The 19,437-nt window shown below is 35.5% G+C and overlaps 1 protein-coding gene across 4 annotated transcripts in view; it reads left to right on the top strand.

Annotated features, from left to right (window-relative positions):
• Window positions 1–19,437, top strand: part of LOC137646092 (myosin-VIIa-like) — a 466,088-nt gene that overhangs the window by 429,633 nt on the left and 17,018 nt on the right. For 2 of the 4 annotated variants that reach the window (XM_068379283.1, XM_068379281.1), the window contains 15 exons: window positions 474–500; window positions 6,925–7,122; window positions 7,327–7,513; window positions 7,677–7,838; window positions 8,073–8,338; window positions 8,499–8,655; window positions 9,107–9,243; window positions 10,430–10,635; window positions 14,386–14,517; window positions 14,642–14,808; window positions 14,922–15,129; window positions 17,067–17,224; window positions 17,692–17,811; window positions 18,049–18,288; window positions 18,581–18,784. In XM_068379283.1, coding sequence (XP_068235384.1) covers window positions 474–500; window positions 6,925–7,122; window positions 7,327–7,513; window positions 7,677–7,838; window positions 8,073–8,338; window positions 8,499–8,655; window positions 9,107–9,243; window positions 10,430–10,635; window positions 14,386–14,517; window positions 14,642–14,808; window positions 14,922–15,129; window positions 17,067–17,224; window positions 17,692–17,811; window positions 18,049–18,288; window positions 18,581–18,784 — 2,569 coding nt within the window. The remainder of the gene's footprint in view (window positions 1–473; window positions 501–6,924; window positions 7,123–7,326; window positions 7,514–7,676; window positions 7,839–8,072; window positions 8,339–8,498; window positions 8,656–9,106; window positions 9,244–10,429; window positions 10,636–14,385; window positions 14,518–14,641; window positions 14,809–14,921; window positions 15,130–17,066; window positions 17,225–17,691; window positions 17,812–18,048; window positions 18,289–18,580; window positions 18,785–19,437) is intronic. The other 2 variants (XM_068379284.1, XM_068379282.1) reach the window with 1 other exon arrangement.

The following is a 19,437-nucleotide window of genomic DNA, read 5'->3' as shown; positions in this document are numbered from 1 at the left end:
TACATAATGACTTACTAAAGACATTTTTAAAAATTTAATTTTGAAATAGTGATATTCACATACAATGCACAATTATGTTCACTTTTTTCTTTCTTTCTTTACACTACTAACTAGTACATACATACGTACACTAAAATTTTTGTAGGCAAATGTCAGTTACAAAGTAATTTCATAAAATAATGACTAAAGGAGTATTTGTGCAAAGTTATCTATTAATTATTGTATTTACTTTTTCAGAATTATATTTTTCTTTTGACAGTTGCAAATTACTTACTGCTTTGTTTTCATTAGTAATATTAAGGTGATAGATTAATGAGTAATACTTACATTTTTAGTTATTAGTCCAAGATCTTCCAGGCAATTTTCAAGGCATTTTGTTCACTAATACTATTTTTAAATGCCAGGTGTTAACATTTTATAATTAATTCTGAAGTGCTGTACTAAGTGTCCAGTATCACTTTTTATTATTTCAGTCCTGCCAATGGACACATTGTATATGGGTTTGTATTTATTTATGTTTCAATTATGACAGTTTTTGTTCTTTGTTTTTGTTGTATGAACATTTGGAGATCAGCTCACAGGTGCAGGCTTTTGAGGAGTGACTAACAAATTAGTTTTAAGTGCTAAGTTAACATTACACAGTACCTGATTAATTTTAAGTGACTATAGTGTAATAATATATAAAGAATGTTGCATAGGTTAAGACAGATTGTTTAATATAATATTTTTGAAATAATGAAATGGTCCACTCAAGTATGCACCTAGATCTTTTTTAAAGTCATTGGGCTTCTCATCTCGGTTGTTTGTTGCTGTCCATAAAGCCTTCAACAGGATTGATGATGTACGATTATTTGATATGTGTAGTTTGTAAAAGTTACACCCTATTAGCCATTGCATATATTGCAGTGAAAAATACTTTTGGAAGCCAGCTGTCAATATGTAAATAGCATGAGATCATAGCATAAGGAAATGCATTCTTATGGTGCAAAATTATACGGTTAATGGCTGGTTTCTAGGTTATATTGACCATACCGCAGTGTGGCTGTCTAACCATGCCTGTTGTACTGAAGTCATATTGTTTCAAAAAGCCTTGAGAAAAACTAGGAAGTAGATTGCTACAGAAAATGAATTAATGAAAAATATACATTAGTAAAATGTTATTTTTTGAAATTTGCATACAGTAATAAAGAAGTGTAAAATATTTGCTTTTTGAGACTTCATTACACTCTGAATCAACTCATTATGCAGGTGTACTGAAAATTTTCCTTGTTTGTCTATTGGTAGTATAGCCTTGTCTCTGAGATTTACATACTTTTGATTTTTGGCAATATGCTGTAAGTGTTTTGAAATGATACCCTTACTATTTTTCAGTGTAGTTTAAGATCATGAAAACCTTATACTGCAACAATACCAGGAGTTACCAACTTGTTTTAAAATTATTTGTTGGATTTTATACCCATCAGTAGATAGGTCAAACAGCCCCTCCATAATATTGTCATGTTTCCAAATAGAATTTCTCCCGGATCCTATTGTGCATATGATATTATCTTAACAGAATAAGTGTACAAGTACCGAAGGATTATTTTTACCTTTGTAAGGCTAATATACCATTAGGATTTCCATTAAAATATGCAAGGATTTTTTTTTACCCTTGTAAAGCCAAGATGTGATTACAATTTCCATAAAAGATCATTATTAAGATTTATGTGAAGCTATTCCATTTATGTATAGTATTTGTATGGATAGTATCCTTTCGGTTTCTTCATTTAGATTTCCTTAGATGTTATCTTATGATTTGAAATTTGGTTTTAACTTGTCTCACACCTTACAGAGAGTATCTCTGTACATGTATCTAATTTCAAACTGAGGAGTTATGCATATTATCAAATCCAAAGACCATTTATATCAAGGAACCTTACCATGTAGTAGCCATACTTTAATCATTGAAGCCACCAGCTTATTTATCTCTTACAAATGATTAAAAATGTTCTGCCCCACTCTCCCATCACCCCCTCACCTGTTATGCCCAGTAGACTCAATAGGTGGTGTCACAGGGTGAACACATCACTGGCCTGTTACTGCCAAGATCTTCATATAATCTATGTCGGCCACATATTGTAAACTGACCTCTTCAGCTATGGCTTAAGATCCCTCATCCTGCTGGTTCAATCACAGAAGTACTGAATCAATTTGATAAAATTTAATTCCATCAAATCATGTTTAGTGCTCAGAAAGGTTAGACTCTAGGCCAATAATAATGCATGTATTTTCCATATTGTTAACATACATTTTTTTCGTATATTGTTTTATGCCCCCTGTGGCCGCGGGGGCATAAAACAATTAGAATAGCGCCAACGTTATCCCTGCGTGTCGTAAGAGGCGACTAAAAGGGACGGGACGAGGGGGCTGGGAACCCCCTCTCCTGTATAGAAAATCCTGTGAGACAGCAACAAAGAGATGGAGCTGGGGGGAGAGTGACTGCTCCCCGCACTCTAGTTTTGGGGTGTTTGAATGTGCGTGGATGTAGTACGATAGGGAGTAAAAGATGTGAGATTGGAAGTATGTTTAGAAGTAGAAGGATGGATGTATTGGCCTTGTGTTAGACAAAGATGAAAGGAAAGGGTGAAGTGATGTTTGGTGAAATGTCTGGTAGAGTGTCTGGGATTGAAAGGGGAAGAGCGAGAGAGGGTGTGGCTTTATTGTTGAGTGAATGGATGACAGGTAAAGTAGTGGAATGGAAGGAGATATCATCTAGGTTAATGTGGGTAAGGGTTAGGTTGGGTAGGGAATGTTGGGCGTTTGTCAGTGCGTATGGGCCAGGTAGTGAGAAAAGTGAAGAAGAGCGGAATGAGTTCTGGAATGAATTAACTAGGTGTGTAGAAGGACTGGGTAGAAGGAATTATGTAGTTGTTATGGGTGACTTAAATGCTAGAGTGGGTGCTGGAGAGGTAGAAGGTGTCATTGGGAAATATGGCGTACCAGGTGAAAATGAGAGTGGTGAGAGACTGGTAGGTATGTGTGTTGAACAAGAGATGGTAATAAGTGCTAGCTTTTTTAAAAAGAAAGATAAAAATAAGTATACATGGGTAAGAGTGGCAAATGGAAGAGTAGTAGAAAGGGCATTAATGGATTATGTGTTGATAACTAAAAGAATGTTTGGAAGATTGAAAGACGTGCACGTGTTTAGGGGTATGGCTAACGGTATGTCTGATCATTTTTTGGTGGAAGGAAAATTAGTTGTAGCAAAAGAGTGGGGGAATAGAGTAGGTGGATGTAAAAGGGAGCTAGTGAGGGTTGAAGAGCTAATAAAACCGGGGGTAAAAAGTAAATATCAGGAAAGGTTGAAAGTGGCATATGACGAGGTGAGAGTAAGAGAAACTGGTAATTTAGAGGAGGAGTGGAAGTTAGCAAAAGAAAATTTTGTTGGGATTGCAAGTGATGTATGTGGCAAGAAGGTTGTTGGAGGCAGCATGAGGAAGGGCAGTGAATGGTGGAATGAAGGAGTGAAGGTAAAAGTGGAAGAGAAAAAGAGGGCTTTTGAAGAATGGCTGCAGAGTAATAGTATAGAGAAGTATGAAAAATATAGAGAGCAAAAGGTGGAAGTAAAGCGCAAGGTACGTGAGGCAAAGAGGGCAGCTGACCTGAGGTGGGGTCAGGGACTGGGTCAGTCATATGAAGAGAATAAGAAGTAGTTTTGGAAAGAAGTGAAGAGAGTAAGGAAGGCCGGCGCAAGAATTGAAGAGACAGTGAAAGATGGAAATGGAAGGTTGTTAAAAGGAGAGGAGGCAAGGAAAAGGTGGGCGGAATATTTTGAAAGTTTGCTGAATGTTGAGGATAATAGGGAGGCAGATATAATTGCGGTTCCAGGTGTCGAGGTGCCAGTGATGGGAGATGAGAATGAGAGAGAGATTACAATAGAGGAAGTGAGGAGAGCACTAGATGAAACGAGAGTAGGAAAAGCATCGGGTATGGATGGTGTGAAAGCTGAGATGTTGAAGGAAGGGGGTGTGACTGTACTTGAATGGTTGGTGAGATTGTTTAATGTGTGTTTTGTGTTGTCAATGGTACCAGTAGATTGGGTCTGTGCATGTATTGTACCACTATATAAGGGTAAGGGAGATGTGCATGAGTGTTGTAATTCAAGAGGTATTAGTTTGTTGAGTGTAGTTGGAAAAGTGTATGGTAGAATACTGATTAATAGGATTAAGGATAAAACAGAGAATGCAATCTTGGAAGTACAGGGTGGTTTTAGAAGAGGTAGGGGTTGTATGAATCAGATTTTTACAGTTAGGCAGATATGCGAGAAATATTTAGCAAAAGGTAAGGAGGTGTATGTTGCGTTTATGGATCTGGAGAAAGCATATGATAGAGTTGATAGGGAAGCAATGTGGAATGTGATGAGGTTATATGGAGTTGGTGGAAGGTTGTTGCAAGCAGTGAAAAGTTTCTACACAGGTAGTAAAGCATGTGTTAGAATAGGAAATGAGGTGAGCGATTGGTTTCCGGTGAGAGTGGGGCTGAGACAGGGATGTGTGATGTCGCCGTGGTTGTTTAACTTGTATGTTGATGGAGTGGTGAGAGAGGTGAATGCTAGAGTGCTTGGACGAGGATTAAAACTGGTAGGCGAGAATGACCATGAATGGGAGGTAAATCAGTTGTTGTTTGCGGATGATACTGTACTGGTAGCAGACACAGAAGAGAAGCTTGACCGACTAGTGACAGAATTTGGAAGGGTGTGTGAGAGAAGGAAGTTGAGAGTTAATGTGTGTAAGAGTAAGGTTATGAGATGTACGAGAAGGGAAGGTGGTGCAAGGTTGAATGTCATGTTGAATGGAGAGTTACTTGAGGAGGTGGATCAGTTTAAGTACTTGGGGTCTGTTGTTGCAGCAAATGGTGGAGTGGAAGCAGATGTACGTCAGAGAGTGAATGAAGGTTGCAAAGTGTTGGGGGCAGTTAAGGGAGTAGTAAAAATAGAGGATTGGGCATGAATGTAAAGAGAGTTCTATATGAGAAAGTGATTGTACCAACTGTGATGTATGGATCGGAGTTGTGGGGAATGAAAGTGATGGAGAGACAGAAATTGAATGTGTTTGAGATGAAGTGTCTGAGGAGTATGGCTGGTGTATCTCGAGTTGATAGGGTTAGGAACGAAGTGGTGAGGGTGAGAACGGGTGTAAGAAATGAGTTAGCGGCTAGAGTGGATATGAATGTGTTGAGGTGGTTTGGCCATGTTGAGAGAATGGAAAATGGCTGTCTGCTAAAGAAGGTGATGAATGCAAGATTTGATGGGAGAAGTACAAGAGGAAGGCCAAGGTTTGGGTGGATGGATGGTGTGAAGAAAGCTCTGGGTGATAGGAGGATAGATGTGAGAGAGGCAAGAGAGCGTGCTAGAAATAGGAATGAATGGCGAGCGATTGTGACGCAGTTCCGGTAGGCCCTGCTGCTTCCTCCGGTGCCTTAGATGACCGCGGAGGTAGCAGCAGTAGGGGACTCAGCAGTATGAAGCTTCATCTGTGGTGGAAATGTGGGAGGTTGGGCTGTGGCACCCTAGCAGTACCAGCTGAACTCGGCTGAGTCCCTGGTTAGGCTGGAGGAACGAAGAGAGTAGAGGTCCCCTTTTTGTTTTGTTTCTTGTTGTTGTCGGCTACCCCCCAAAATTGGGGGAAGTGCCTTTGGTATATGTATGTATGTATTGTTTTTGAAAACTATAAAGTGGTTTGGTAGGGAGTTTTGGTACAATACAAAAGAAAGGAGTTTTATCTTCATGGAAGGTAAATCATACTGAGGATTCCATAATCAAGGGAAACATTGGAATATTGATAATATATACAATATGAGATTGTATCAAGTTGGTCTGAGTGTTATTTAATTTTTAGAATAAGGTTAGATTTTATCTGTCTCCATCACATACCCACCTCCAAAAGAGTGTGGTAATCAGCAACTAGAACTACAAGGTAAGGTTCATTGATATAAAACACAATTTTTATAATGAAATTTATGATATCAGTACCCCAGACTTGAACAATTCAAGGATCAAACAAAAACTCGAAGGTTGATCAACTTGAAAGAACCTGTATAGGTCAGAAACTTAGCCAGGGCAACTGATGTACCTAAGGCAAAGACAACAGGTCATAGTTCTGACCCTCATAAACATCATTCTGTTAACATTTTAGTTTATTTTTATTATGAATTTTAGTGTTTGTCTATATACAATGCTCCAAAAAAGGATAATAGTACAGTGAAAGAGGGAATAATGGAAAAATTGCATTTTGATATTGTAAACTTGTGTAAAATTTACCCATAATAGGAAAATCCTTGGATGAGAAACCAATTATTGCTATTCTCATGGGTGAAAATTGTTGCAGTGTTCGAAAAAATTAGTTTTATAACATGGATTGGGAACCAATTAAGTTTGAGCTTTGTGATACCCAAACAGTATACTTACTTTGTAGTCATCTATCTTCCACCCTCTTTAGTGATGTCAAGAGATTTTTTTAGGGTAATAGGCAGGTCTATGATGACTTATTAAGTGAAGTTCTTGGTAGCAATAGGCCAGTGGTGTGTTGGCCCCGTGGCGCCACCTATCAGTTCTACTGGGTACCACAAGGGAGGGGAAGAATTTTTGTTAGAGGTAGGGAAGCTGGTGTCTTCAGTGATTAAAGCATGATGATAATCTAAGACTGTATTAATATAAGTTTTATTAGAATTTCCTTTTTTACAATTATTACCAATATTACTTACACTGTACATCGTAGGGAAAAATCAAGACCTGAACTCTTTACAGCATTGATAATTTGATGTTGGAAAAGGTTACAGTAATACAGTACTATACTTAAGTTTGAAATTGGCTACTCAGTTATTTTGATACGTTCTGTTTGAAATACAGTAACTTTTTATTTTTTATTTGTTGCATATTCTTTACAGGTTTTTCTTTTTGGATGGTCGCACCAAGGCAATAGATGTTCATCCTCGAGATACAGCAGGAGATGCTATGCAGAAATTGGCAGATCGGTTAGGCCTCTCAGGTTTAGAGGGTTGGGCTATTTATGAATCCGGTGCTGATGGTGACAAGCATGTAAAAAGTCACGAATATCTCTATGATGTTATTTCGTCTTGGGAAACGTGAGTGAATCCATTTGTCTTTTTCCGATTTTATATTGAGGTTAAGTTATTCCCTTAAATTATTTTATAGATCGTAGATTTGGAGTTTGCTACCATTTACATTAAGTGTTCAAAATGCATTTTACTTTTTAGCATATACTTTATAGGTATTTTTATTACAATCATCATTTTTGATATTAATGTTCATTCTTGTTCTTCATTCAGCAAGCAACAAAAAACTAGTAATGTGGGGAGCTATGGGACCATGAATAAGAGAGCTTCCCAGTCAGTCAGTGCTGGAGAGAATAGATTTGTATTTAGGAAACGGTTGTTTAGAACGCCTCGGGAAATCCCAAGTGATCCTGTTCAAGTTAATCTCTTATATGCTCAGGCTGTGTATAGTGTAGTAAGGGTAAGTACATTTGTCTCATCTGAAGTTGTATTTTTAGTATGATTATATGATCCTAAAGTCATGAAATTTTAAGGTATTCTGTGTATAAGTGAGAATAAATAGCGACAAAATTTGTTGAGACAGCATCAATTAATGATAATAAACTCCTTTGTTAAATTTTCAGGCGGATGAGTATCCAATTAATGAGAAAGTTGCTCTTCAGTTAGCTGGTTTGCAAGCTCAAGTAGCTCTTGGGGACCCTCAAGAAGGCAAAACAGAATTTTATGCAGATATCACATCTTATCTTCCAAGCCGTATTGCTCAAACTAGAAAACAAGCAGAATGGGTAAATTTGTACAACATTCTTTAAGTGTTTGTTTAATAAACATATTAAAGTAATGCATATTTTAAAAGATTAAAAGTGAAATGATTATTAATATTTTATAAATTATATCAACTAAATATCCAGTAATTATTTTTTTCCATCTTGTTCAAAATTCCTTTCATTTGCCTTGTCAAAGTGAACAACTTCAAAATGATAATAGTGCCATTCTTTTCTAATAACTTTGTTTCATTCCAGGTTCCTATACTTTCACAAGCACATAGGCAGTATGGTACTGGCAAAACTGATATTGTAGCCAAAGTATGGTATCTGACATGTGTAATGCAGTTCCCTCTTTATGGTACCACTATGTTCCAAGTGTCTTATCGGGGTTATTGGTCATATGGTAATACTTTGATACTAGGCGTCAACTGCGATGGTATTGCCATGATCAAGCCAGATGATAAATTTATCTTATATGAATATAGATATTGTGACATAGAATCCATCTTTTTAGATCCTAGGTATGTCATAATTGATTGTTTTTCTTGAATTTATTTTTGTTAGAACATATGGTATATATGGCTTTGTAAATAATTATCAATATTATTAGTTTAGCTTTGAAATAATTTATAATTATATGCAAAAGTTAGACTCGTAACTTTTTATTTAATTTTGTTTCAGTGATAACTTTATTACCATAAACCTACTACGAACTCTGCCCGATGCGCATAAATGTTTTGTATTTGAAACTAAAGAAAAAGAAGAAATAGGATTTTTGATTGCCAGTTATTCACCACTGCTTGCCTCTTGGATCAAAGATATGGACTCTAATAAGAAGGTATGTGTTACAGTAATTTACAATATATTGAGTAAAATGTTTAAAAAGGCAAGCATGCTGTACTTGAAGTTTGCAGTTGTTTAAAGGTTACACATTAGTGGTAAAAGCAAGAGATAGGACATTATCATAGAAACTGACCATATACAGCACACTATTCATATGATCAGCAACCTAGCCCCCTCTCTACATAAGCTAGGATAGCAGAGGCCCAGATATGGAATTATGATTATATTACCATATATTAAGTAACCTTGAGTTAAATAAAGACTGGTAGGATGGGATTTGTGGCACCAAAATTAATTAAAGGTAATTTTCCTGAGCTATAACAATATTAAAACAAATATTTTCATAGGTTTTTGTGTATGATTCTGCATAAAAATCAAAGTGTTCAGTTTTTTTTTATTTATAGCCTTAAATACACTAATTAAAATTTATTTTCAATATTCCCCAGGTGAAGCAAATAACAGGCGAAGATAGAGTAAGATTGTACTATAACTTAGTACATTCGCGTAGACTGTTGATTGATGCTAATATTCTCAGGAAACCTCAGGATCAGGGTAGCAACTTCTTTGTTAGTACATTGAGAAGGTAAATATTCACTTTGTTGCTTGTATAACATTTCTATTAGGTCTTCAAATAATGATCAGTCTGCCACTATCTTTGGCATTTGTCATTGTAAGCACAACTGTCAGCGATTCTGGAAATAATTTATGTATATTTACTTTTTTCTTTTAGGTTGCACAGAATAACTCAACAAATCAATTTTAGTTAAATTACTTTTTTTCTTGATTGTCATTTTCTTTGGTAGTATATAAATTACATTTTTTTTTTCTTTGGTTACTACACATAACTTGATAAATTTCACATGTTAAATGTTTTGTTGGTAATATCTATCAATTAGCCAGATTTCTTTAGTAAATTTTTTTATGAACATGATTTTAGTTATCACTTCTGATTTGCAAGTAATGTATTCTATCATACTCATGTTAAGCTATATTCACTTTTGCATAAGCTCACATAACTTAATATAGTATTCTATAAGGGCAAACAAACTTTGTAATAAATATACCATTTAATTTTTAATTAAATTTACTACTGAAATAGTTCCCAGCAACCTTTGAGTTCATCAGAACTTAGAGAAATTTATATATAACTACAGGCTAAATACATTACAGTAATATCCTCTACATTGGTTCAACATACCTTATATCAGTTCCGACTTTATTTTGCTCATCCTTAATATTAGATATAAAAAATCCAAGTTATGTCATTTTACCCCCACATTTCATTGGTTTGTCATACAATAATACAGTACTGTACTTCACATGGAAGCTTATTAATGTAATTATATTTACAAAATTATTGCAGGTTGTAAGTAGTTTTTTGTGTTCTGTATATGTACACTATAGGGAATGTATAAGTCACCTTAATAGGGCAAAAATCGGAGCTACTTCAAAAATGAACTTATGCCCAGTCTCTTGGTACCAACCACTTAGAGGTTATTACTGTATAGGTAGAATCTTGTGTCAAACCCTAAATCATATATTTTGCCATTGATTATATAATTTTCTCTATTTTAATCTATGCATTAGTTTATTATACAGCATGCATTTATACATAACTGTGTGACTAAAATACTATTTTAGCAGCAAGTTCCATGTGTTACTCAAAAGTCTATGAAGTACTGTATAATTTGTAATGGAAAAAGAAAAGCAATTCTTATTTGAATATTTTAATGTTTTATTGTTGTTTATTGATTTTATTTTTCTTCTAGATTGAATAAACAGAAACTAGAAAAGCTTAGACAAGATTATGGGGGTGAAAATTCTGAAACATACAAGGGCTTCCATCCCATGTACTGGGCATTTTCAAAAGCTCCTCTTGTTCAGACCCTTAGCAAGATAACATCGCCAGAATTCGAGCAACAAGCAATACAAATATCTTTAGCTATTCTTACATATGCTGGTCTTAGTCAGAATGGTGAGTAATAATTCACTATTGTATTTACTGTATAAACTTTGATGTTTTTTAAATATCATCATCTTGTACAATAACTGAATTTAGAAATTTTGGGCTATATTTTACAAGCACAGTTTGGTTGAAAAAGTCAAAATTAGAGGACTAGAAGTTGCTTTGCGTGACTAGCTCTCCTATCTTATACCTTAAGAACTAGTTATATAATGGTTTATGAGTTTATTTCATTTTGAGAGTGAGTTGTCGTAGCCCAAAACGATTTCAAATGTACACTCATTTTAAAAAGTTTTGAATGCTAATTATTGAACAATTTATAGCCCCTAACATCAGAAATGAATACTGTACAAATCAATAATTCACAAAGATAAATAGAAATAGTATAATTAATAATTTATCTGGCAAGGAAATCAAATGTAAAAATGACTACTTGGAAACTCCCTCCTGGTCTTTTGCAAAGCCGTGAAGGGTATCTATGTCACTTCTCTTGATGGCCCTTGTAGGTGTAGCTGTACATGGCTGGATTGAAGTCACCATTTTTGTGGAGGCTTGCCAATCTGGGAAATTATTATAATATTGTAGAATAACCATGAATGCTATAAGGCCACTTACAAGTGCACCCATTCAATGGCCTACGACTGTACAGTGAACCCTCGTTTATCGCGGTAGATAGGTTCCAGACGCGGGCGCGATAGGTGAAAATCCGCGAAGTAGTGACATCATATTTACCTATTTATTTAACATGTATATTCGGACTTTTAAAACCTTCCCTTGTACGTAGTACTGTTAACAAACCACCCTTTAATGTACAGAACACTTAATGCATGTACTACAGCACCCTAAACTAAAACAGGCACAAATATTAAAGGCGATTTTATATCATGCGTTTCCTAAACACCTAAAAAGCACGATAAAAAATGGCAACCAATGTTTTGTTTACGTTCATCTCTGATCATAATGAAGAAACAAACTCATTTAGTGTACACATATATGTATAGGTTAGTTTTTGCATCGATTATATTGATTATACAGTACTGTATGTTGATTTTTTTATTACCAATGTTTTAGTTTACGTATTTTTCTTAGGACTTCCAAATGAAATGTTTTTCTTTATGACGCCGCCTGAAACGACGGCGTCATAAAGTACTGTACGCTCAGTAAACAACCACGCTCAGAACAAACAAGGCATTTAACGCGCATAATGATTGTGATAAATAATGATACAGTACATACAGTATTTACAGTAAAAGCATTTACAAAATATGTTACCTTACAAATATAATTTACCGTATCTATATAAAATCATACAGTACTGTACAGCACATACAGTATTGTACGTAGCAAAGCAGGAAAACAGGGGAGAAACGTCAGGCTCAAAATTTATTACTGAAATAACTCAGGGCGAAAATCACATATCTTATTCGCAGAGCGGATCCTGACTGTTCACCCACAGGTCACGATCCGAGGAAAGTTGCTTCATCCTTAAACTTCTTTAGTTGTAGGGATTTTGGACATCTTCGTTCGTACACTGGCTGGAAGTCTTCCAGAGTGTTCTTTCGTCACTATGCGAAGCAAGTGCAGCAACTAAGAGGTTCTGTGGTGGCAGTGGGTTGCGTCGTTAACCCTGCTGTTTAACTCTGCGAGGAACAGTAGCTTAATTGGGACAATTAATTCCAGGGTGAGTATGTAGTCACATGTTGTACTACAAACTATGTGAGGGTACTGGGTGACCCACGTTGACTGTTCCACTTTCAAAGGTGAACCCAGCATAAGTGCAAACATGCGTGCCGAGCGTTTCTAACGCTAATGTGACTGATTAGTAAAACAGACTTTTGACTTTGATACTTTGGTATCTTAAAAGTGGCTCCAATGTTTTTTCTTTCAGACAAACAAGTTGCTGTTTACTATCATACTTATGCTTAAAGTTTTAGTTATCCTCCTCTTATATATAGATATATATATATATATATATATATATATATATGAGTGTGGTTAACCTGTTTGTTTATTGTCTGTCAATAAACTGGTTCTTGAGAACCTTGCGTCTCCTTCACCTGTGAGCATTCATTCTATGTATATTTACCCGGGGATAATTCTAATAGAATGTTCCCTTATGCAAGCTAATATTGCATTGGTTTATTCTTCCCCTTAGCTGGAGGACTTCATCCCATAAAGGGATGGTGGCGGATTTACGAGTTTCCTCCTAAGCGGATATGAACCTTTGTCCAATACGTGTTTTGAGCGGAGGACTGGTCGATATTTCATATTGACACAGTGATTCTTTTCGAACTTCGCTTTACCCAGTATGGGGTGAGACCACTATACTCGCTTGCCTGGGGTTCATACTTAGATATATGTACTCTTCGAGACTTTCCCAGAGTCTAGTAAGACTCTTCCCTGTTGGGGGCAGGAAGCTCTATCATGGTTTATGATTAGTTGAAAAGATGTATGACGGTAACATCTTAGGTCTCTAGGTCGCGTCAACTGGGGGAAATATTTCTGAGGAGTACGGCACATTTTGAGAATCCACAGATACAGTAATGCTCTGGTATACTTCCATCAGGACGACATGGCTTGAGCCCAAAAAACGGATTTTGAGCGAAGCGAAAAATCTATTTTTGGGTAAGATGGCCATGTCGTCCTGATGGACCCGCCCTTCCCTTTCAATGAAAGGGCCGTAGGACCCCTCCCTACATACAGTATCTGTAGCACCTCGTGTTTCGCTACAAGGAATGCAGATGGCGCCAGAATCGGCGCAGGGCACGCTTACGAAACGGGAGAAGAGAGGGCCTTACGAACGGCTCTCCCCTTTTCTTTCTCGTTTTCGTTTTCTTGCCATTTGACCCCTACGAAGTGTTAACTCTATTCGGGGTATAGATTGCTATGAGGCGTGTCAAGAATACGTCCACTGATATTTACGATATCCCTAAGGTCTTTTTTAGGGATACTCGCTCCAGGAGTTAGAATTCTGGGTACCTTAAGGTAAATTCTCTGGGAATATCGCCGTAGTTGTAATATACCCTAGGAAGCTGCCTTTAAGGAACTTCCATCAGGACGACATGGCCATCTTACCCAAAAATAGATTTTTCGCTTCGCTCAAAATCCGTTATATATGGGTTATGGGAAAACCCCGCGAAGTGGTGAATCCGCGATTGTCGAACCGCGAAGTAGCGAGGGTTCACTGTACATTTTTCACTTGATCTTGCGAGCCGGCATAGTCTTTGTACAGGCACATTTTTTCTGAACCTCAAATCATAATTACCGTAACACTTATTTTTCATTTTCCTTCTTCAAAAGTTTCGACCATTTCCCCTTCTCCAAAATTGAGTTGGAGAGATCATAGGATTGTTCCGGGTTATTGGAATCCCCAAGTTGAGAAGAGATTTAGAATTATCAATTTGCCTCCAAAACACATCAAAGATAGTTCACCAGGACTAGGGGAAGGTTATAGAAATACAGTAATGGCAATTTAGTGTAGAATAGTTCTCGAGGTGTAGGTTAGGAGGTTTGGCCATAAAAACCCAATACAAATCCTCTAATTTTAAGTTTGACAATGAATCTGTGTTTGCAAAATGCATTACCCAATGAGTATTGGATGTTATTTCTTGAAATAATATACCTATGAACATGTATGTAATTGAAATTATGACTGAGGAAATAAGAGGCAAGAAAAAAAGAAAAATGTTACCTTAAGACTGCATGATTTGTCAATGTAATTTCACTCCCTCAGTTATTTATGAATATTTGCCTTTCCAACAGCTGAAACTGCTGCCACTAGTGATGACCAGCAGCTGACTATGGTTCAAGGTGTAGTAGACCAATGTATGAAGCGAGATCTCCTGCTAAATGAGACCTACTTGCAACTTATAAAGCAAACGACAGATCATCCAGGTATTTCAGATGTGTAGTGTAAAACAAGACTTATTTTCTTTGAAAATTGTTACTTGAATGTCATATAATACATGGGAAAGGAGATTTATTGATTAAAATAGTATCAAATTTTTATTCTTCATAGATCCGAATTCAAGGGTAAATCTACGACACTGGGCGTTACTGACCTTGTTTTGCTCTGTCATACCCCCTACGGACAAGGGCATTAGAAAGTATCTTAGGGCACATCTTCAGCGTTGTTCAGCAGATTATGTATCAGAAGAGGGCAAATACTCTCGACATGCTGAAAAGGTAGTTATCATTTTGGTCTTTTATGAATTTCTATGAAATCTATTCAATAAATTGTAATACAATAATAATTAAAGATTTCAATATTCCTCATTTGTCTGTTTTTGTATGTGCAGTGTTTGGTTAAAGCCCTAAACAACAGAAGACGGCAGTGGGCTCCTTCCAAGCAAGAAATCTTGTGTACAATAAATCGACGCCCCATTTATGCAAGATTCCACTTCATGGATGGCCAATTCCATTCATTAGAATTTGATGCCTCTGCCACAGCCCATGATGTAGTGGAACTGATCATGCACAAAATTGGTCTAAAAAATACTGCAAAAGGTAACTATTAGGTTTTGAATCCAAGGTTTTAATGAAATTCTAGTTTTCTGGTTTTAATTTTATGGCAATTTTATTTTACAAAACTAAATATTAGAGAGAATGAATATAGTACCAATATTGATATTTTCTTCTCCAAGTGCAGAATGTACAAGTACTTTTTACATGGTTACCTGGAGTATGCCTACTTGATACAGTACTATTATCACAATTTAGACACAATTGTTCTTGACCTAATTCTGTACTATATAAATTGAACTCCTAAATATCATTGCTACCATGAAAATCAGTATCATTATAGGGTTCTTTATAATCATTCCAAAATTCAGTTGTCTCCCTTTCATTCTAAAAATTATTTTTTTTTTCATATGAATCACATTCCTCCTCCTTTGTATTCCTTTACTGCTTTCAACTTGCACACTATGACCTTTTTTCTCAATCACTCCATAAGGTTCACTATGAAAACTTCATGACAACTTATTTTTTCCTATTTTGTTGCAAAACTACTTTGTCACCTTCACTCACTTGTCCATCTTTAACAGGAAATTTCTTTTTTTGGTATTCTTTCCCCCCTTTCTTTACATGTTTGGTCTCTAATTCTCATTGCATCATCACTACAGTACATTCAGAAAATATCTCGGGCAACTTTGTCCTAATTTTTCTATCATACATAATTTCTGCAGGGATAACATTAGTTACAGTATGTGGAGTAGATCTGTAAGCTTTCAAAAATGTAAATTCTTTACTCCATTCTTCACCTTCAGATCTTTTTGTTTTCATAGAGCCTTCATAAAGGATGAAAACACTTTTCTATAAAGAATACCGTGTCACCTTCCCATGAACTATGCCATTTATAAAAAAAATTCTTAAATTCATAAGAAATAGTGTACCATCACCATTCACAATGAGTTCTGGCAAACCATGAGACGTAAACCGATTTTCAAAACATTTCATTACATAGGTAGTAGGCCTACTGGTAGAAAATAATATTCCTACTTCAAACCATCTAGAATAATAATCTGTACAGCAACCAACAAATTTTCTCCACTTGGCAAACGACCACATATAACCATACCAATATATTGCTTTGATCTATCTGGTAAAGAAGGAGTTGGCCTCAATGTTACTGGCCTACTATCACTACTCATTAACAAATATACTTTTCTACTTCATTGTCAATACCAGGCTACCACATTTTTTGTCTTATTCTACTGTTACATTTTTACTATACCCTGGTGTCCCTTATGGACCAAGTCATCAATCTTTTCTCAAACATTTTTTTATTATGTTAATAGTAAACAACCAATAATAATAAAAAAAAAATTACAATGAAAATTCATCTTTTACATGTTTAAAATAAAACTTGTACTAATTACCAGTACTGAAGGTTTTTCCAATGAAACACATTTCGTCATCAACATCGGACTATAGTTCAATTTCTCTAGTAGTTAAGGCCATAGGTGTTGCAATTTTTGCTAAAAGTAGTCTTAGAGTGTATCTGTTGCATTAGTCTTTCCAGGTTTATACTTGAAACTTTAAAATAAAAAAGTTGTAGTCTCAAGGCCTACCTTTAATACATAAATGTGGTTTTCACTTTGGAGAATAAATTACTTCAAGGGGTTTATGATCACTGGTAAATACAAATTGGCCCATCTTACCACATTTCTAATATTTTGTTTCTAGCAAAAAATATTTTTGTTATATATTAAAACTTTAAGTAATCTGACATGTATAACAGAGTTGTGTAGAATGAAAAGGGCAAATGGAATTTAAAATAGAGAAACATGTCTCAATAATCTCTCTCTTGTCTGGTATCTTTATGAAGTTACGAAGTACTGTAGAACATTTACCTTTGAAATGAACCAGCATGGAACAGGGAAAAATTAATGCGAGTAGATATTGGGGATAATTATTAATACTAACTTTCAAATTCACACCAGGATATGCCATATATGAAATGCTGGGAACGACGGAGAGATGTATATTGGCAGAGGAGGTGTTAGCTGACGTAATGTCTCGATGGGAGCGATACAGACAGTCCACCACAGCCAATCAACAACATCATCAGCATCATCATCACCATATCTTCCTTTTTAAGGTATTTATTTAATCTCATTGATCAAAAAGTGTATTGTGTATATTTGCTTAACAATTTTATACCGTATTTAAATATTAGTAATTTGCATAACATGTACTGTATTACCATCCCATTAACTCAAAATGTCATTATTGTGCTTCTGTCATAAATACATGATTCATTGATTAGTTTTGGAATGCCTTACTCTGTTTTTTACAGTTCGAGTAAACACAGAAGACCTTTTCTATGTTTACAACACAGAAGACCTTTTCTATGTTTACAACAAAGAGTTTTTAAAATCTGAAGTTTGCACAGTATTGGAATATTCATTACATGTTGGTCTAAATTGTTATAAATTGGATTTAGATTTAAAAATTTTATTTTTTTTAGAATGAGTCATCGATTGTAATACTGTATACTGTAACCATATATATTATTGCTGTAAGGGAGCATGCAAAACATTAATGTCTCACTTTTCCTTTTTTCAGAAACATTTGCTATTAGAATCATGGATGGATCTAAGTGATAATGTTGAAAAAGAACTCTTGTACTTCCAAGTTCTTTATACTTTACGTGCTGATAAGTTCCCTGTTACACAGATGGAAGCTGTAAGTAAACTGACTTGCATCACAAAGTTGATATTTATGAAAACTAGGATTTTGTAACTTTTATTTCAAGAACAATTTGAGTACATTAGTGCATTCATTATCTTAAAATACATTAGTCTGAAATGTATAGTAAAGTACTGTATTCATAATTCAGTGTTCTGTTTATCAGATAATTAAAGATAGTTCATTGATCAACATTCCCTATCTTATATAAGGTAATGTAATATCAACTTTCAGGTTATGTTATGTGCTCTGAGAGCACAAATAGAATTGGGTAACTTCACTGGGACAGGAATGGATTATGGAGAAGTTATAGCACACACATTGTCACCAAGATTGCTAACGAACGTAACTCATGATGCTGTTGCAATGCACCACCAATCCCTTTTCAATATGGACCCTCAGGAAGCCAAGCAGGCTTTCCTTAACCTCATCAAGTCATGGCCACTTCATAGGGCTACAATATTTGATGTTACTGTGAGTAGTATACCTGGTCCTTCCTTCTCTAGCTGGCATTGTTGTCGTAACTGATCCCTACTTATGTTGGGTGGAGTTATAACATAGTAATAATTTACTTTAAAATGTTATCAATTAATAGATATTTGAATATGTAACACATTGAAAATTCTTAATGGAAGTTAATAGCATTGTCCCCATAATAAATGGAAGTATTCACTTATTGAATTTATCAGTAAGTTATGTTAAATTACTATTTTTTTAAATTTTGCTTAGATTTAGCATTGAATAATTTTTTCTGCTTATTTCACAGCAATCCTTTACATCTAACTGGCCAAAGGTATTATGGTTAGCAATTGATGAAAATGGCGTGCATCTACTCGAGCACCGCTCTCGAAATGTCCTCTGTACCTATGAGTACGATTACATTTTGAACTACTCGGCCTCCATAACTGCACTCATGATAATCACAGGATCTACAAGAAAACAGAGCAAAATTATTATGAACACTACCCAGGTGGGTGCCCTATCTTAATTCTGTTAAATGTGAATTATTCTTTTCCTTATCATCTAATACTTTTGTAATTGTACTTTGAATTTAAACATAATTGCTAGGCTTCATAGCTAAAGTGTGGTTTTGACAAAGTAAAAATTATAAATTTGATATTAATGACATTTGGGAGTAATTTGTATTTTTTAAAGTATACAAACCTGAGGTCTTTACTAGTATTTATGTTTCAGCGTAAGCTTGATTTTAGCCATAAACGTTCATACGAGGTATCAACCCTCTGCTGGTTAGCCAGGGTAGAGGGCTAACCCAGTGAGTTCTCTTCACTTTTGATTTCAAGCAGGATTTCTAGGGGAAGGTGTTAGTGGGACAAGCATGTTTAAAGAACTCGGCTTTGTATTGTTCGAAAAAATAAAAATTACTTTCAAATTTGTCATCTGTTCCTTCACAAATACAAACTTTCATTCTTAGGACAGAGCAGGAGAAGAGTATTCTTGACACCTTGTGAAGCCTCAGCATACAAATTAATTCCAAATTTGTAATTTGTTCCTTCACAATTACAAACTTTTGTTCTTATGATAGAAGATGAGAAGAGTATCCTCCACTTTGATAGCAAACAGTAGCTGAGACCTAGGGGGTTGGTAATGATGGACAACTTTGAG

Source organism: Palaemon carinicauda, chromosome 8 (genome assembly GCF_036898095.1).
Source record: "Palaemon carinicauda isolate YSFRI2023 chromosome 8, ASM3689809v2, whole genome shotgun sequence".
NCBI lineage: Eukaryota > Metazoa > Arthropoda > Malacostraca > Decapoda > Palaemonidae > Palaemon > Palaemon carinicauda.
The sequence above is the reverse complement of the archived record's forward strand: the minus strand, read 5'-3'. Positions and strand labels throughout refer to the sequence as shown.